The following is a 14,448-nucleotide window of genomic DNA, read 5'->3' on the forward strand; positions in this document are numbered from 1 at the left end:
GAGCAGACAGCTATGCAGACTCACTTGTGGTTGCACAAGCTGGTATATCTGTCCAGCCTCCTGCACAGAAAATGCTTCTGGTCATGAGCAGAGGGAGAAAACATCCTTCAACAGTACTCACTTACACTTAAATCAGGTTAAATGACTACAAAGCTCTACTCTAAAGACAGGGTTTATGAAGCTGCCATGACACATATTTCTGAAACTGGTCACACACCAGAGCTTCAGTCTCTTAGAGCTACATTTCAATACATGACGAGGACCTATAGGATGGGTTCACTTAGAAGGGCTTGTAGCAATAGGACAAGGAGCAATGGCTTTGAACTGGATAAGGGTATACTTACATTAGACATAAAGGAGGAAATTCACATTGAGAGTGGTAAAATACTGAAACAGATTGCACAGGGATATGGTTGAGGCCCTGCTCCTGGAGACATTCAAGATCAGACTCAAAGTGGCCTTGGGCAGCCTGATCTAGTTGGAGGGGTCACTGCTCACTACAGGGGGGTTGGACAAGATGACCTTTCAGGATCCCTCTCAGCCCAATGTGATCTGTTTAGTAGACTCTTTGGGTGTTCTGCCATAACTGCTGATCTTTTGTTTCACATTAATTTTAACATGCTTTGGACGTCAGAAATAAGTGGAAATCTTTGCTATTAAACTGCTATGAAACCCAGAAGCACATGTACTCTGGGCATCTCCACCATGCTTTCCCAATAACCTCTATACATAATACCAGCTGCTGTTAAAGTTGATTTCAGTGATACTGCTAACTGCTTTAAGTGTAGGATCAAAGATAGACACCAGTCTAGCCCAGGAAAAGGCTGCCTTACTTGCTTAGTAGTTGTGACAGTTAAATAGGCAGCTGATAAAGAAGTTGAGGCTGAGCAGTGGGTGGCCCCCTGTCCCACCAGCAGTTACAGATGGGGGATGACAGATTGGGTCTCTGCCAGGAAGTAAAATAACCTCAGAAAGAATGACAGAGCCTGTGAGTCAGGGACTCATAGGGAAATGCACAGGGGAGAATGGAAAGCAAAGAAAACCAGAAAATTTAAAAAATTACTCCAATTAAGTTTCCTATGGATGCTTGTCTTTTCTCCCAAATTTTATTACTTCATTAAACCAATTCTGTTTTGTAAACAAAACCAAAATAACTCACCACTTAAACTGCCCAATGTGGCCATAAATTAACCCCAGTCAGCAATCACAACCCACTCATCTCCAGACACATGCAGAGCAGCTCAGCTCTCCACCTTTGTCAACTTGGCATACATGGCTGCATGCATGACTGACATAGGAATGTGGAGGAAAGAGAGATAGGTATCCATATTCTATTAGCATTTTTGAAGCTTCCTTAAATCATACACAGACTTGAGGAAAAGGAAACAAAAAATTCCACAATTTCAGGAAAACAAATTGTTAAGTGAGTCTGTAAGGAAGGTACAGAACCTCTTCAAAGCACATAAACCAGCCAACTGAGGCTATTATAAACTAGCCCAGTTCTTAGTAATTTGTCCGTATACATTAATGGTGCTTGTTATGTCCTATTGCCTCATAACTGTAGATGGCTCAACAAAGGAAAATTATACACGGGAGTCAACAGCTACATTTTTGTCTGGAACACAGAATCTTAGAGCAAGTCTTTTAAATAAACCAGGGCACATCAACACACCCAGCTCCCCTCTTTTGCCAAGGGGAAACCTGATGTTGACAGCATCACTAAAGTGCTAAGTGGAGCTAAGCTAGCTCCTCTCTTGATAGTGTCATACGAGTAAGAGTTCCATTGCATTTCCATAAGGAATGTACTAGACTTAAGGAAGAGGCAAAACAAATTTTGTTGGGTTTTTTTTATCCTAAAGATGGGGTCATCCAGGAATCCAATGGTTTTCATATTTAAAGGACCAGCTCTTCAGTTTACAGACCGAGTCTGTACAAGCACTCTGATCCACCCCACTTTTTGCATGCTCTGTTTCAAAACAAACTATTTTCTTGTCTCAAAATACCAGAAATACACCATGAAGCCTACCAGCCTGCTAAGATGATACTAACCGAAATGACAGTAAATAACAACCTGGCACACTGCTGAACTTTCAGACTCAAAATAAGAATTAAATTAACACAATGCTAGCAGGATAGTTTTATAACAAAGTGAAAGAAACCAAGGGAGAAGAAATAAGATTGCTTGATCTGATTGACATGACGACGGAAGTAACTAAAAAGCCAGCTACAGGATGGCATTCACATCTGCCTTGAAGACTGGGATGAGGGCCAGAGTTACACTACTTGAGCTGATGGGTTTATTTATGCCACAACGGCACTTCAGTTAGCAATGATAAAGGTCCAAAGGTCAAAGCGCTTCAAGAAAGAGAGCCATAAACATACGGTTTATCTTTCTTAGAAGTTAGTTGGGGTGGGGATGAAAGGGGCAGGGAGCATTATTCCTTGTTCACTCTCATCTGCTCCACTAGCCCACTTCACCTGTGCTCATTTCACAGCTTCCTAAACTCACAAAGGATATTTCTGCAGAGATCCTACCTTCCTAAGAAACTGATTTGCAAGTCAAAGCTGAAGAGAAGCTAGTGGTGCCTCATGGCAAAACTGAGAGGTCACATCACCAACTTAAGCCCAGAAACCAACTACAGATCTCCAAAAGATAAAACCACCGAAGGGATAGTTCATATCCTACTATTACTCCTGCCAACCACTTCTATTTATTGTAGAGCACAAAATCTTCAGAAAATTAACAGCAGTTTTAATCAAGGATTGTTCCAGTGTGTTACTGCTGTGCTCCACTTTAATGCCCCACAGCATACCAGAGGCATTGGCCCTCCAATAGCTTCACTACAATAAGCACACTGAAAAACACAACCAACTTCATCCACTCTTTCAGAAGAGGCAGCCACACAACCCAGAAGACATGAAAGCAAGTTTTTTTTCTGAACTAAAAGTCTGTTTCCCAGTTTGCAGAACAGTTTCTGGACGCTCAAGAATCACACAAAATAGTAAGAGTGGAAAGCTGGGTCCAATCCGTGTACAACCAGCCCTAACACATTTGACTAAGAGCTCACACATTTATGGAAAAAAAACTTTAGACTTTGTATGTAAGTTAACAAGGCTACAGAAGAGGCCAAACTACTTCACCCTGGTGTTCCCACATGAGGGTGCATACAAGAGCACGTGGGGGATGGAAGAAGTTGTCTCCCTTCAAGAATGACAGGGCTACTGAATCATAGAATGGTTTAGGTTGGAAGGGGCCTCAAAGATCATCCAGTTCCAACCCCTTGCTATAGGCAGGGACACCTCTCACTAGAATAGGCCTCATCCAACCTGACATTGAACATCTCCAGGGAGAGATCATCCACAACCTCCCTAGGCAACATGTTTCAGTGTCTCACCACCCTCACTGTAAGGAACCCTTTCTGAACATCTAGTCTGAATCTCCCCTCTTCCAGTTTAAACCCATTATCCCTCATCTTGTCATTTACAAGACCTTCCAAACAATCCCTCCCCAGCCTTCCTGTAGGTCTCCTTGAAGCCTTCTTTTCTCCAGGCTGAAGAGCCCCAACTCTCGTAGCCTGTCCTCATAGCAGAGGTGCTGCAGCACTCTGATCATCTTCGTGACCCGCCTCTGGACTCGCTCCAACAATTCAATGTCCTTCCTGTGTTGGGGACTCCGGAACTGTGCACAGTACTCCAGATGAGGTCTGACGAGAGCAGAGTAAAAGGGGAGAATCACAAAATCACCTCCCTTGCCCTGCTGGCCATGCTTCTTTTGATGCAGCCCAGCACATGGTTGCTCTCTGGGCTGCACTGACACTGACAGCTCATGTCGAGCTTTTCATCAACCCAGACTCCAGGGTCCTTTTCCTCAGGGCTGCTCTCCAGCCATTCGCCACTCAGCCTGTATCTGTGCTCAGGACTGTGCCAACCCAGGTGCAGGACCTTATATCTGGCCTTGTTGAATGTCATGAGGTTGGCCTGTCCAGGTCCCTCTGGACCTCTAGCAAGTCGACTGTGCCACATAGCTTGGTGTCATCTGCAAACTCGCTGAGGGTGCACTCAATTCCTCTGTCTATATCACTGACAAAGATGTTAAACAGCACTAGTCCCAGCAGCACTGACCCCTGAGGGACAGCACTTGTCACTGGTCTCCAGGTGGACATTGTGCTGTTGATCATCACTCTCTGCATGCAACCATCCAGCCAATTCCTCATCCAGAATCTCATGCAACTGAATACCTTTAAAGATGCTTTCTTTAGCTGACTGGCTATCAGGTGAGCTTTGCTTTTCACCTTGCTAGACAGAGAGCTTTGCTCTCCTCCACACCTCAATAACAATACTCACTTTACTTGTTATGACTGCATTTTGTTAAACAACAACAACAGAAAAGTATCTACTTTCAGAGTTGAATCTGTTTGTTGTGGACTCCAGGACACTGTTTAATCATTATTTTAAAATAATAAGTTATTTCAAATCATCAGCTTTCAGGAAAGAAAATCTGCATGCTTGTAGCTAATCTACTTCAACAGTTGGTGCCTGGCTTTCCTCCACAGTTCAGAAACACCAGAAATCTATCTGCTTGCAAAGCACCATTTCTCAACTTGCGGTTGAGACAAGTAACATGTGGTCAGACTATCATCTTCAAGATCCAGCCCCTTCTTAAGAGTTTCCAGTAAGTATTCAAGTCTTTATCTACTTTTCTTCTGACTTTCACAAGAATGCAGTATTAACTTCATTAGCAATCAAACCGTTGAATGAAAAAAACTCTAGAAAATGCCACTTTACCAACACCTGCTTCAGCTGGAGCTTTTGAACAAAAGACAGGAGTCGGGGGGGAAAAGTCAATCACCACATTCAAAGCAAACAGACACCTTTTTCATGTCATTCCATGTAGTGTTTCCAAACCTCATCTAGGAGATTTGTTCAATGGTTAAATACTGCACACAAAAAAATCACGTGTGTGTGTGTGTAAAGTCTGCTGTACTTTCATGTTAGCCCTCAGTGGGTATCATGAGCTTTTAGACATCTGAGAAGAAAGCAACCGTCAGGGTAAAATAAACATAGCTTGCTTCAGACAGTAAGGAGTATAAACTGCATGGAAAGATTTTCAATGACTTAAAGGCAAACTATCACCAACAACAGTCTAATGAGTCACAGAGAAGAGCTTAATACTTACAGTTTTATCCGTAAAAGAAAAAATATTTATGCAATTTCAAAGTATCAGCAAAATACACAGAAAAGCAGTTTTGAAGAGCTCCCATAGTCTTCAACCAGAATAGCTATATACATCCAAGTGAAATCCAAAGCAGAGACTGCACACAACTAGGCTAGCATTTCACCAGAAAAAGATTTAAAATGCCAGTCATTGTCTCTTGTTCAAAAAGCATATGCTGTCACTGCTGGACTTGAACAGAGGGCTGCCAAGGGCCAGAGAGCATTACCAGACAAATTCAAACTACTAAGCAAAGTGAGCTCTACAATTCTCCTCTATAATAGTCCAAGAAACGGCATTCGTGCCTCACTTGTTTTCAACGTGTTGCTGTAGAGGGTAAGTGATAGGGCATTTGAGGAAATAGTCTTTGGCAAAGCTCTCCAACTGGGGAAAGGTTGCTACGGAAAGAAACAGGAAAGAAGCAGAAGTAGCTACAGAAAAGTGTTACTTGCTATAAAAATGTTTCTTAACAGTTTTCTAGGGAAGTCAGAACTATCTCACTTCAGGCAGTTATTCTTATAACTGAAAGCAAAAAGAGCTGCTGAATGCATGTATATTGATCGTATAAGCTAGGGAAGAAAGGCAGAAGACTTCACCATAGGCCCAGACTCTTTAATAAGCATCAAAAGCTATATATTGAGATTTTTTTCAGAGAAACAAAGACAGGACTAGATCCAGATAAGCAGAAATAAAACACAGACCTCGTTTTTGCAGTGTTTTGTAAACTCTTGATATTTGTTTTAATTACTGAAAGTTTCCAGGAAGCTCTTAGAGCTGATGAAAATCTTGTAGCAGCTAGCAGTTCCCTTAAAAGATCAATATGCCCAGACAGGTGCTCCATGGCTTTTTGGAAATCACATTCCTCTTTGTGCACTCCCAGGTGAACCCATAGATCACAGAGGTTTACACAAACAAGAGCCACATTACTTTTTTATAGAAAAAGGTGATCACAGACACTTGGTGATACCTTTAGGGTTGCTTTGCAATTTAACCTTTTAAGAGGAATGTGAAGGTTGTAGATAAAAGCACTGCAGTGGTGCAAAAAATAAGATTCATCAAACTGGAATAATGTCTACAAGTGGTTTAATGCTTTGAAAAGTCAGACTACATAAAGAACACAGTTATACAGACTCCATTTATTCCTGCTGCTTCTGATGATATGATCCTTGCAAGCTGACATGAGACTTAAGTAGTTTACAGAGCTGAGACTTACTACGATCACAGTACAAAGTCACCCTAATACTAGTCAGATGAGGATACTTTAGGTGTTTGCCATTCTCAGGTTCCACACTCCATGGGTACCTCTGCTCCATACCAGCAAGATGACAGCTGCTGCGAATCAAACCTCAGCTACAAGCAGAAAGAGGAAGCAGCCAGGATTTTCAAGGATGGTACTTGCAGGTAACTCCCTCAGCATTACTCCCTGTCTCACAAGGAAAAAGGTGTGCAAATGGAAAGATGAAGAAAGCCTCAAAACTAAAAGTGAGTTCAGAAATATGATCCAAGACTACAGATCATCTTGCACCTTGATTATGAATCAGGTAGCAAAAGTCACATTCATTGAGGTCCATGTAAGTGCAAGGAACATCATTCTAAAGGTGCAGAGCATTTCACCTCTGGGTGACGAATACAGCATTTCTTCTGTTGCAACACATGGTATCTTGTTGCAATAATTGTGCAAATTACACAATTTGCAAATTATACAAATTACAAATGCACATCTTACCCAGACTGCCATTTCCTTCACTCCAAAATGGGATTATGGGTATTTTCAGACTGGACTCTTTGCTGCTAAGATCTCTAAGGTTCGTATTTCTAAGGCTCAAATTGAGCACGCCAATTTCTGTAGCCAACTCTGAAAGCATAAACTCACCCAGTTTCTGGCTGTATGCTGCCCCGGGAACAAAACCCACTACTGATAGAGGTGCAAAACCTACTACTGGTAGTGCTCTCACTACTACAGTATTGTCTAGGGAAGTAGCTTGCGTCCTAAGCACAGAGAGGGACCCTGAACTCTAGTTACAGACATCACCTGACTCTACCAAAAGAAGAAAAAGATACCCTTGTTCAGCTCACAACACAGCATCATGGACAACACATGGCCTTGAAGCTGTATTTTAAGAGACCCTTCCCTAGAGGATCATATTTCCCCATCCCTATGGCTGCAACACTGCTTAAGTACTGATGACAGTTACAAATCTACACACCACTCTAGCCCTGCTGCATTTCCCCAGGAATTACAACGTGTTAACCTTGAAAAGCACAGCAAGTTATTTTTAAATGCTGTTACTGTGCACACCTGGGAATGCAGAGATGAGATCCAGAGAGGGAAAGAAAAACATGCAGACCATTTCCTGAATGTAGAAGGAACATGGAGCCTCAGGTAGTAAAATCCAGTGAGAGGCTTGAGGACTTTTTTCTTAAGATAGTTCTGGAGTTAAAACTCTTAAGAATTTTTTTATGTGTGCACATTTCTAACTTGAAGAAGCAACTTTTCAAAATTGAAGCTAACGATAAAATTCAGGTTGTGAAATAAACTCTGCTTTGAGTATCTAAAGGTGCTTGTGTATCCTTCACCAAAAAAGCTAGTACTGATTTTCAGTCCTCAAGAATTGGTTGGTTTTCAAACTAGTGAATTTGAAGTGTCCTGTACATAAGTCACGTAATACCTGAAATGAATATTGAAGGAACAAGTGTTTTTTTACAACAGGGTAAAAAATGCCAAGCATTAGTAATGCCAGATACTAACACAAATTGCTGACAGTCCTACCAAGAGCCTCTGATAAGACAGCTTTAGCAGTTGGAAACTAATTGCACTCAGTCACTAATTGTATGCATCAGGCCTGCATGGAGTGTACGGCTTTGCTCTCTTTAATTAAGGTAAGTATAGACCTCTTCTTATGCAGTTACTTTCAGGGGATTACTATAGAGATGTGTCTACTCACTATTATACCTGGACATACAGAAGGTAAGCAACTGCATTTGCCAAATAATTTTGTAATATTCTTTTAACACACTGAAAAAAAATCTTAACCAACTGAACAGGTCTAGGTATACAAGAGGGGACACTCAAGAGTCAAGAAATGAGTATCCCTTCCCATTGAGTTTGATGGCAATTCCGAGGACAAAGCAGTATTTTATGCATTATGCTTTTTTCTTATTCTACTCTCTCTTTCCCCACCCAGGATCAACACTACACTAACATTTTTACTCTGCACCTGAAACATTGACCTAAAAATAAAAACCTTGCTTACAAATGCTATATTTAGCATCCACTACAGCTACCACAAAAGCATACAAAACAGATGTGGTAGAATGAGGAAGCTTCAGAACTTCACTCAGATTATAGACAGATGCTTACCTTCAGGCATGTCATAAGGGAAATGCATGCAGGTCAGCCCCAGAGTACGACACAACATGGGATGGCTACTGGAGAACCAAACCAGCCTGCAGCAAGGATATGCCTTCACAAAAGGAACGAAGCTTTCACACAAAACTGACAGAAGCCCTGTTTCATACAGTAGTCCCTATGAACTCATCCCAAGAAACATACATAGCCATGTGACTCAGCATCTAACGATTACACTTATCTGGCATGTGCAGTCAGCAAACCTAGTCATAAACCCCTTCATCACAGGGCAAAAAATTCCTCAAACCAGCACAGGTGGAATCAGGAAAATGATGAAGCACTTGTTTTTTTAAGAAGGAACATGAGCTCCTGAAGAACAGCAAAAGTACTCAGTGAAGCTGCAACAACAACTTACTGTACCACAGTGACCTCTCAGACCAGCATCCTAAAATTCATGCTCAAATTTTATTTCAGAAGTTTGTTATTTTTACAGCATACTAGGAAATGTGAAGCCATAGCTGGAGTACTGTGTCCAGCTCTGGGATCCCTCATTACAAGAGCCACAGAAAAAGTCCAAAGGCCCATAGAGTGGTCGGAACACTGCTCATGTGAGCAAAGGAAGAGGAAGCTGGATCTGTTCAGCTCTGAAAAGAGAAAGCTCAAGGTAGGGGGAGTGAGGTGGTCATCTTATAAACGTATATGAACACCCCCAGGAGTGTGCAAAGACACTGGACACATTTTCCTGTAGAGCCCAGTAAAATAACTAGAAGCAAGGGGCACAAACTGAAACACAGGAGTCTCCGTCTGAACATCAGGAAACACTTTTTTCACAGTGAGGGTGAGCAAGTCCAGGTTGCCCAGGAAGGCTGTGGAGCCTTCACTCAAAGATATTCAAAAGCCATTTAGGTTGAGCCCTATGAAACCTGGTTTAGACAGCCTTGCTTGAGCAAGGGGTGCAATCAAATAACCTCCTGAGGTCCCGATTAACACAGGCAATATTAAACACACATGATAAGACAAGATGCAAATAGAAAGTTTTTTTCCAAACACACACACAAGAAAAAAAAAAAGCATTTCCAATCATTTAAACACCACTGAAGATGTGGTCTCCCACGTCATGGAATTAAATTTACTGCTTTCAGATGGTACACCAAGGTGAAGGACTAGATGTCAAACAGAGGAGTGGAAAACCAGCAAGAGCAGTCCTAATCACAAGTACAGTGATTTTGGTTTGCACACAATAACTGTTTTTTTCAGTTCAGTCAAGGCAAGAAGATTTAGTCTGAAAAAGAAACTCTGCCATTATGGTGAAGAAAAAAACATTCAGAACTTCCCCTGTGAAGACCGCAGAGCCTGTTAATATTTATGAAGTCTGAAGTGGCTTCAAAGACTCCTTCATTTTCTTATGCCGTAACAAAAAGCACCGCTAACTCATTGAATTTTAAGGTGAGTTCATCACTTAACAATAACCTTCCCAGAAAAAAAAAAAAAAAAAAGGAAATAGTGTTACAGGATAAATCTAGAAAATGGCATCTTTTGTTTCAGCCTGACACAGTAAGGCTTTGACAAGAGAAACTACAACCTGGGACAGCACATTTTTCTGCACATAACATTGGAGTATTTTAGTAGTACAGCTTTGCAGGGATAGACACCTTCTGTGTTAAGTTTTGGGGTCCCCATAACAAGATAGGTATTGAGGGATTGAAGAAAATTCAGAGAAGGGCTACAAAGCTGGTGAAGGATCTGGAGAAGAGGTCTTACGAGGTACAGCTGAGGGAAGTGGGGTGTTTAGTCTGGAAAAAATAAGTCTGAGCAGAGACCTGCCAACTGGCCTGAAAGGAGGTCATAGTTAGGTAGGAGTTGGTCTCTTCTTCCAGACAACCAGCAACAGAACAAGGGGACACACAAGTTGTGCCAGGGGAGGTATACGCTGGATATTAGGAGGAAGTTCTTCACAGAGAGAGTGATTTCCCATTGGAATGGGCTGCCCAGGGAGGTGGTGGAGTTGCCATCCTTGGAGGTGTTCAAGAAAAGACTGAGGCATTTAGTGCCATGGTCTAGTTGATTGGATAGGGCTGGGTATGTTGGATTGGATGATCTTGGAGGTCTCATCCAACCTGGTTGATTCTATAGGATGAGAGGAATGGCCTCAAGTTGCACTGCAAGAGGTTTAGACTGGATATTAGAAGAAAATTCTTCACTGAAAAGATTATCAAATACTGGAATAGGCCTCTCAGGGAGGTGCCCGAATCACCATCCCTGAAGGTTTTAGAATACACACACGTGGCACTAAGGAACATGTTTTAGCACTGCACTTAAAGTTCAATAATGATTGGACTGGATGACCTTAAAGGTCTTTTCCAACCAAAGTGATTCTTTGGCACTATAACTTCAAAATTAGAAAGTATCACCACTAAGCCTGATAAAAACTGTAGGTGAAGAAAGAGAGGAAGAGACCAGGACAAGCCACTGAATTGCTATATAGCTTTAACCTAAAAATTTGTGCAAGTCATTTGTTGCCCTTGACTCAAGCATTCCTGAATAGCACTTATTGTTCAGGCCTGTAAGAAACAAAAACTCAGGAAATGTGATCTGCTACTCCTTAAATAAAAAATATATACACCATAAAACTGTTAATGGGACCATATGTTACATACAACACAGTCTCACAAATTTGAGAATCCTTATGGATTTGGTAGTGACTGAATCAAGAAACAATGCATGACTTTTCAGCAGGCATAATGAGGTTAAATGAGGTCTTTGCTAATGCTCCAAAATTGTTTAGAGGGTTAAACAGAAAGTGGCCTCCTTAGTTTTGAAGTCACAGTACCATACACACATACATCATATGTACCCACAATGTTCCAGAAGCATGTAGACGTGGTGTTTCAGGATATAATTTAGTGGTCTTGGTAGCTGGGTTATGGCTGGACTTGATCGGCTTGGAGCCCTTTTCCAACCTTAATGATTCTACATCCCAAAAGCATATCTGACCTTTAACGGAAGTACTAACCACTTCTCAGACACTGCAGAAGTTCCCTTACCAAAATAAAACATTCGAGTGGAGGGGGGAGAGAGGAGGAGGAGGGAGTGTCCCAGGTCTTAAACAATACTGAATCTCATTTGCATCTGCTATTGCCTCAGCCGTTCACTCTTAGAATGGAACTTCAGTTCCTACAAGCTTTGAATATCACATACCAGGAAGAGAACGAGTAAGGGCAGGGAAGAGTTTCTGCACTGGCTATCTGTTGTAAATGACCAGGTACTAGTTTCAAGCCAGGCAGACAGCAAAGTTATGCAAAAGCCCTGATTTTGCCTCTTCAATTAAGATCCCCCCTCTGTAAGACTCTTTAAAACCAGATACTTTCAAGGAGTGAAGGTAGGACAGGTTTTGCACTGCTGCTGCTACTATTAATTCCTCCCTCCCCCATAGGTGCTAACGTCAGGTCATCAGGCCACAGCAATGTTGACAAGGTGAGCAGGCAGAAAGCTGGGCAATATCTTCACCAAGAGCAGAGGCCATACCACTTCAAGAAGCGGTACACGTACATTTAAATACAGTAGCAGCCTCCTCTACACCATTCAACAGTCATCTCCTGATCCAGGATGTGCTGACCAGGTTTCCTCAGTGCCACAGTTAAAAGAGGAAAAACCCAAATCTATCAATCTGGTACTTTAGCTCGGGTTAGTCCCTCCTGCCACTGGCCAAAACCATCTCCAAGAGCTTACTGGCAGAGCTGGCAACACAACATGGCTCATCTTCAGTTCAGCCTGGCATCTCAGCCCAAAGCCACATTTACTATGACAAGAATGCCAAACATACTTGCAGCCACCATATGAAAACACTGAAACATAACACAGGTTTTCAGGGCCTAGGCTTTTCAGGTCAATTAAAGTTACTAGCTGTGAAACTGATATAAAGTAAGTGTCAGCTTCAGAAGAATACAGACTAGGACTAAAAAAAGCTCTCCCCTCTTTTCTGAATAACTAAGCTAAGGTGCTTTAAAAAAGGTTTAAGACAGCTCATATCTCTAATTCTGAGGAAAGAAACTACTTATCATATGTTAAAAAAGAAAACAGGATATTGCCAGATAACGCAGAGCACAGGCACCTGGGATCTCTTACTTTATTAAATATATCTCCTCCCCACCCACACATCAACCAACACAGGAAACCTGTCCATCATTCATTCATTCCACATTCACACAAGCTTAACAGTATCACAACCACTCAAGCTAAAACTGCAGCTGCTGACAAAAGTCTATTGTTTTGCAATTTGCCCCATACATGTGCTTAAACCCAGTGACGACACACAGAAGCACACAGGAGGCTCATGAAATATGCGCACACCTACCAGAACTTTTGTGAAGGAGTCCAGGTTGACAGCCTAGACTGTAAAATAACCATTTACTCAGCACCTCAGCCCTACCATTCTCAGTCTCCTTGAAAGTATGCAGCACTTTTCTGCTCCTACTCCCTCAGCATTTCTGTGCCTCATATCTCCACACCAAAATAAATCCAGGCACTGCACACTTGGAGGGAGTGGTACGCCATTGGCTATGTATTACATGAACATGTGGCCAGGCCCTAATCCAGCCAGGCTCAGCTAAAGCTCAAGAAGCAAACCTCACAACATAAACAATGTTCCCAGGTCACGTTTCCGAATCAGACACCTCTATGTCTGTGGGCTGGGAAGAGGTATAGGAGGGGTGTTACAGAGCTCGGCTGCTCCCCGCCTCGCCAAAGGAGATCCCTGCAAGCAGCTCTACAAAACACTACCAAGATCAAAGACAACTGCACGGCAGCGTGAAAACGAGAAACAGGTCCGGCGAGGACAGATTTCTAGCGCTGCAACACGGTCCCCAAGACAACAACAACCTGAGAGACCAGCTAGGAGGAGCTGCGTTTGTACATAACGATGTGACCTTTACCAGGTTCACCGCCACCCTTCATACGCAGTGTTTACTACAGCCTGTGACTCCTGGCTCTTCGTTTCACCTGGGTGGAGGTGGTGCTGCAACACCTGTCCACGCAGCCCCGTGCCAGAAGGACGCGGGAAGGAGAGCCGAGCTACTTCGCTACGCCGGGAAGAGGGCTGGCAGGCGTACTGAGTGCCTACGGGGACGGTCTACAGTTTCCCACAGACGTAAAGAGGCCCAGCAACACTGAGCCCCCAGCCGAGCTCCTCTATGGCTCACATCATACCACTCCCAGTATGTCCTCTTTTTCCCCGGCCCCGACAAAAGTGAACAAAAGGCGACCCCCTCTCGGGGGTCCTCATCCCAGAAGGAGGCGGGCTTTGCGCGGCCCGGCGGGATGCACCACGCCCCGCACGCAGCCCTACCCGGGACTGAGGGTCATGTTTGGTCCCCACTCCGCAGGGTCAGCGGATCTCCACCGCTCCGGCCCGAGGAGATCGGTACCGCGATGGGGGCGGAAAGGGTTGGACCTCATACATTAAAAAATTAATATTCCACACACAACCTACACAAGCACGCACTGGAGGCGGCCCGCCGAGGCACTCACCCTGCTCGTAAATCGGAGCAAACTCTCATTCACGCTCCCCGCGGTGCCCAGGCCGCCGGAGACAGGCGACGCCCCGAGAGCCGCCGTTCGCTGGCCTGCGCTAAGCTGGGCCGAGCCGGGCCAGGCGCCGCAAGGGCCGGGCGCGCCCGCTCAGTCCCGGACAAAGCGCTGCACCCCTGCCCGCTGCGGGCGAGGGCGGCAGCAGGTGCCCGTCCGCTGGCGCCGCCGAGGCCGTGCCGAGCGTCCCGCGCAGCCGCCGCCGCCGCAGCGCCCAAGCCGCTCGCCGGGGCCGCGCACCACCCGCCCCGCCCCCGGCAGCCCCGCGGCGGGAGCCCGTAGAGGCGGGGGCGGGCGGGGCCTG

The 14,448-nt window shown here is 43.9% G+C and overlaps 1 protein-coding gene across 3 annotated transcripts in view; it reads right to left on the bottom strand.

Annotated features, from left to right (window-relative positions):
- Window positions 1-14,448, bottom strand: part of GRAMD4 (GRAM domain containing 4) — an 80,014-nt gene that overhangs the window by 65,269 nt on the left and 297 nt on the right. For 2 of the 3 annotated variants that reach the window (XM_064142450.1, XM_064142451.1), the window contains exon 1: window positions 14,088-14,329. The exons of the other annotated variant lie outside the window; for it this stretch is intronic. In XM_064142450.1, the coding sequence (XP_063998520.1) occupies window positions 14,088-14,116 (29 nt within the window). In that variant the 5' untranslated portion in view covers window positions 14,117-14,329. Of the gene's footprint in view, window positions 1-14,087; window positions 14,330-14,448 lie in introns of those variants that run through there. 3 annotated transcript variants of the gene reach the window in all.

Source organism: Pogoniulus pusillus, chromosome 4 (genome assembly GCF_015220805.1).
Source record: "Pogoniulus pusillus isolate bPogPus1 chromosome 4, bPogPus1.pri, whole genome shotgun sequence".
Classification (NCBI taxonomy): domain Eukaryota; kingdom Metazoa; phylum Chordata; class Aves; order Piciformes; family Lybiidae; genus Pogoniulus; species Pogoniulus pusillus.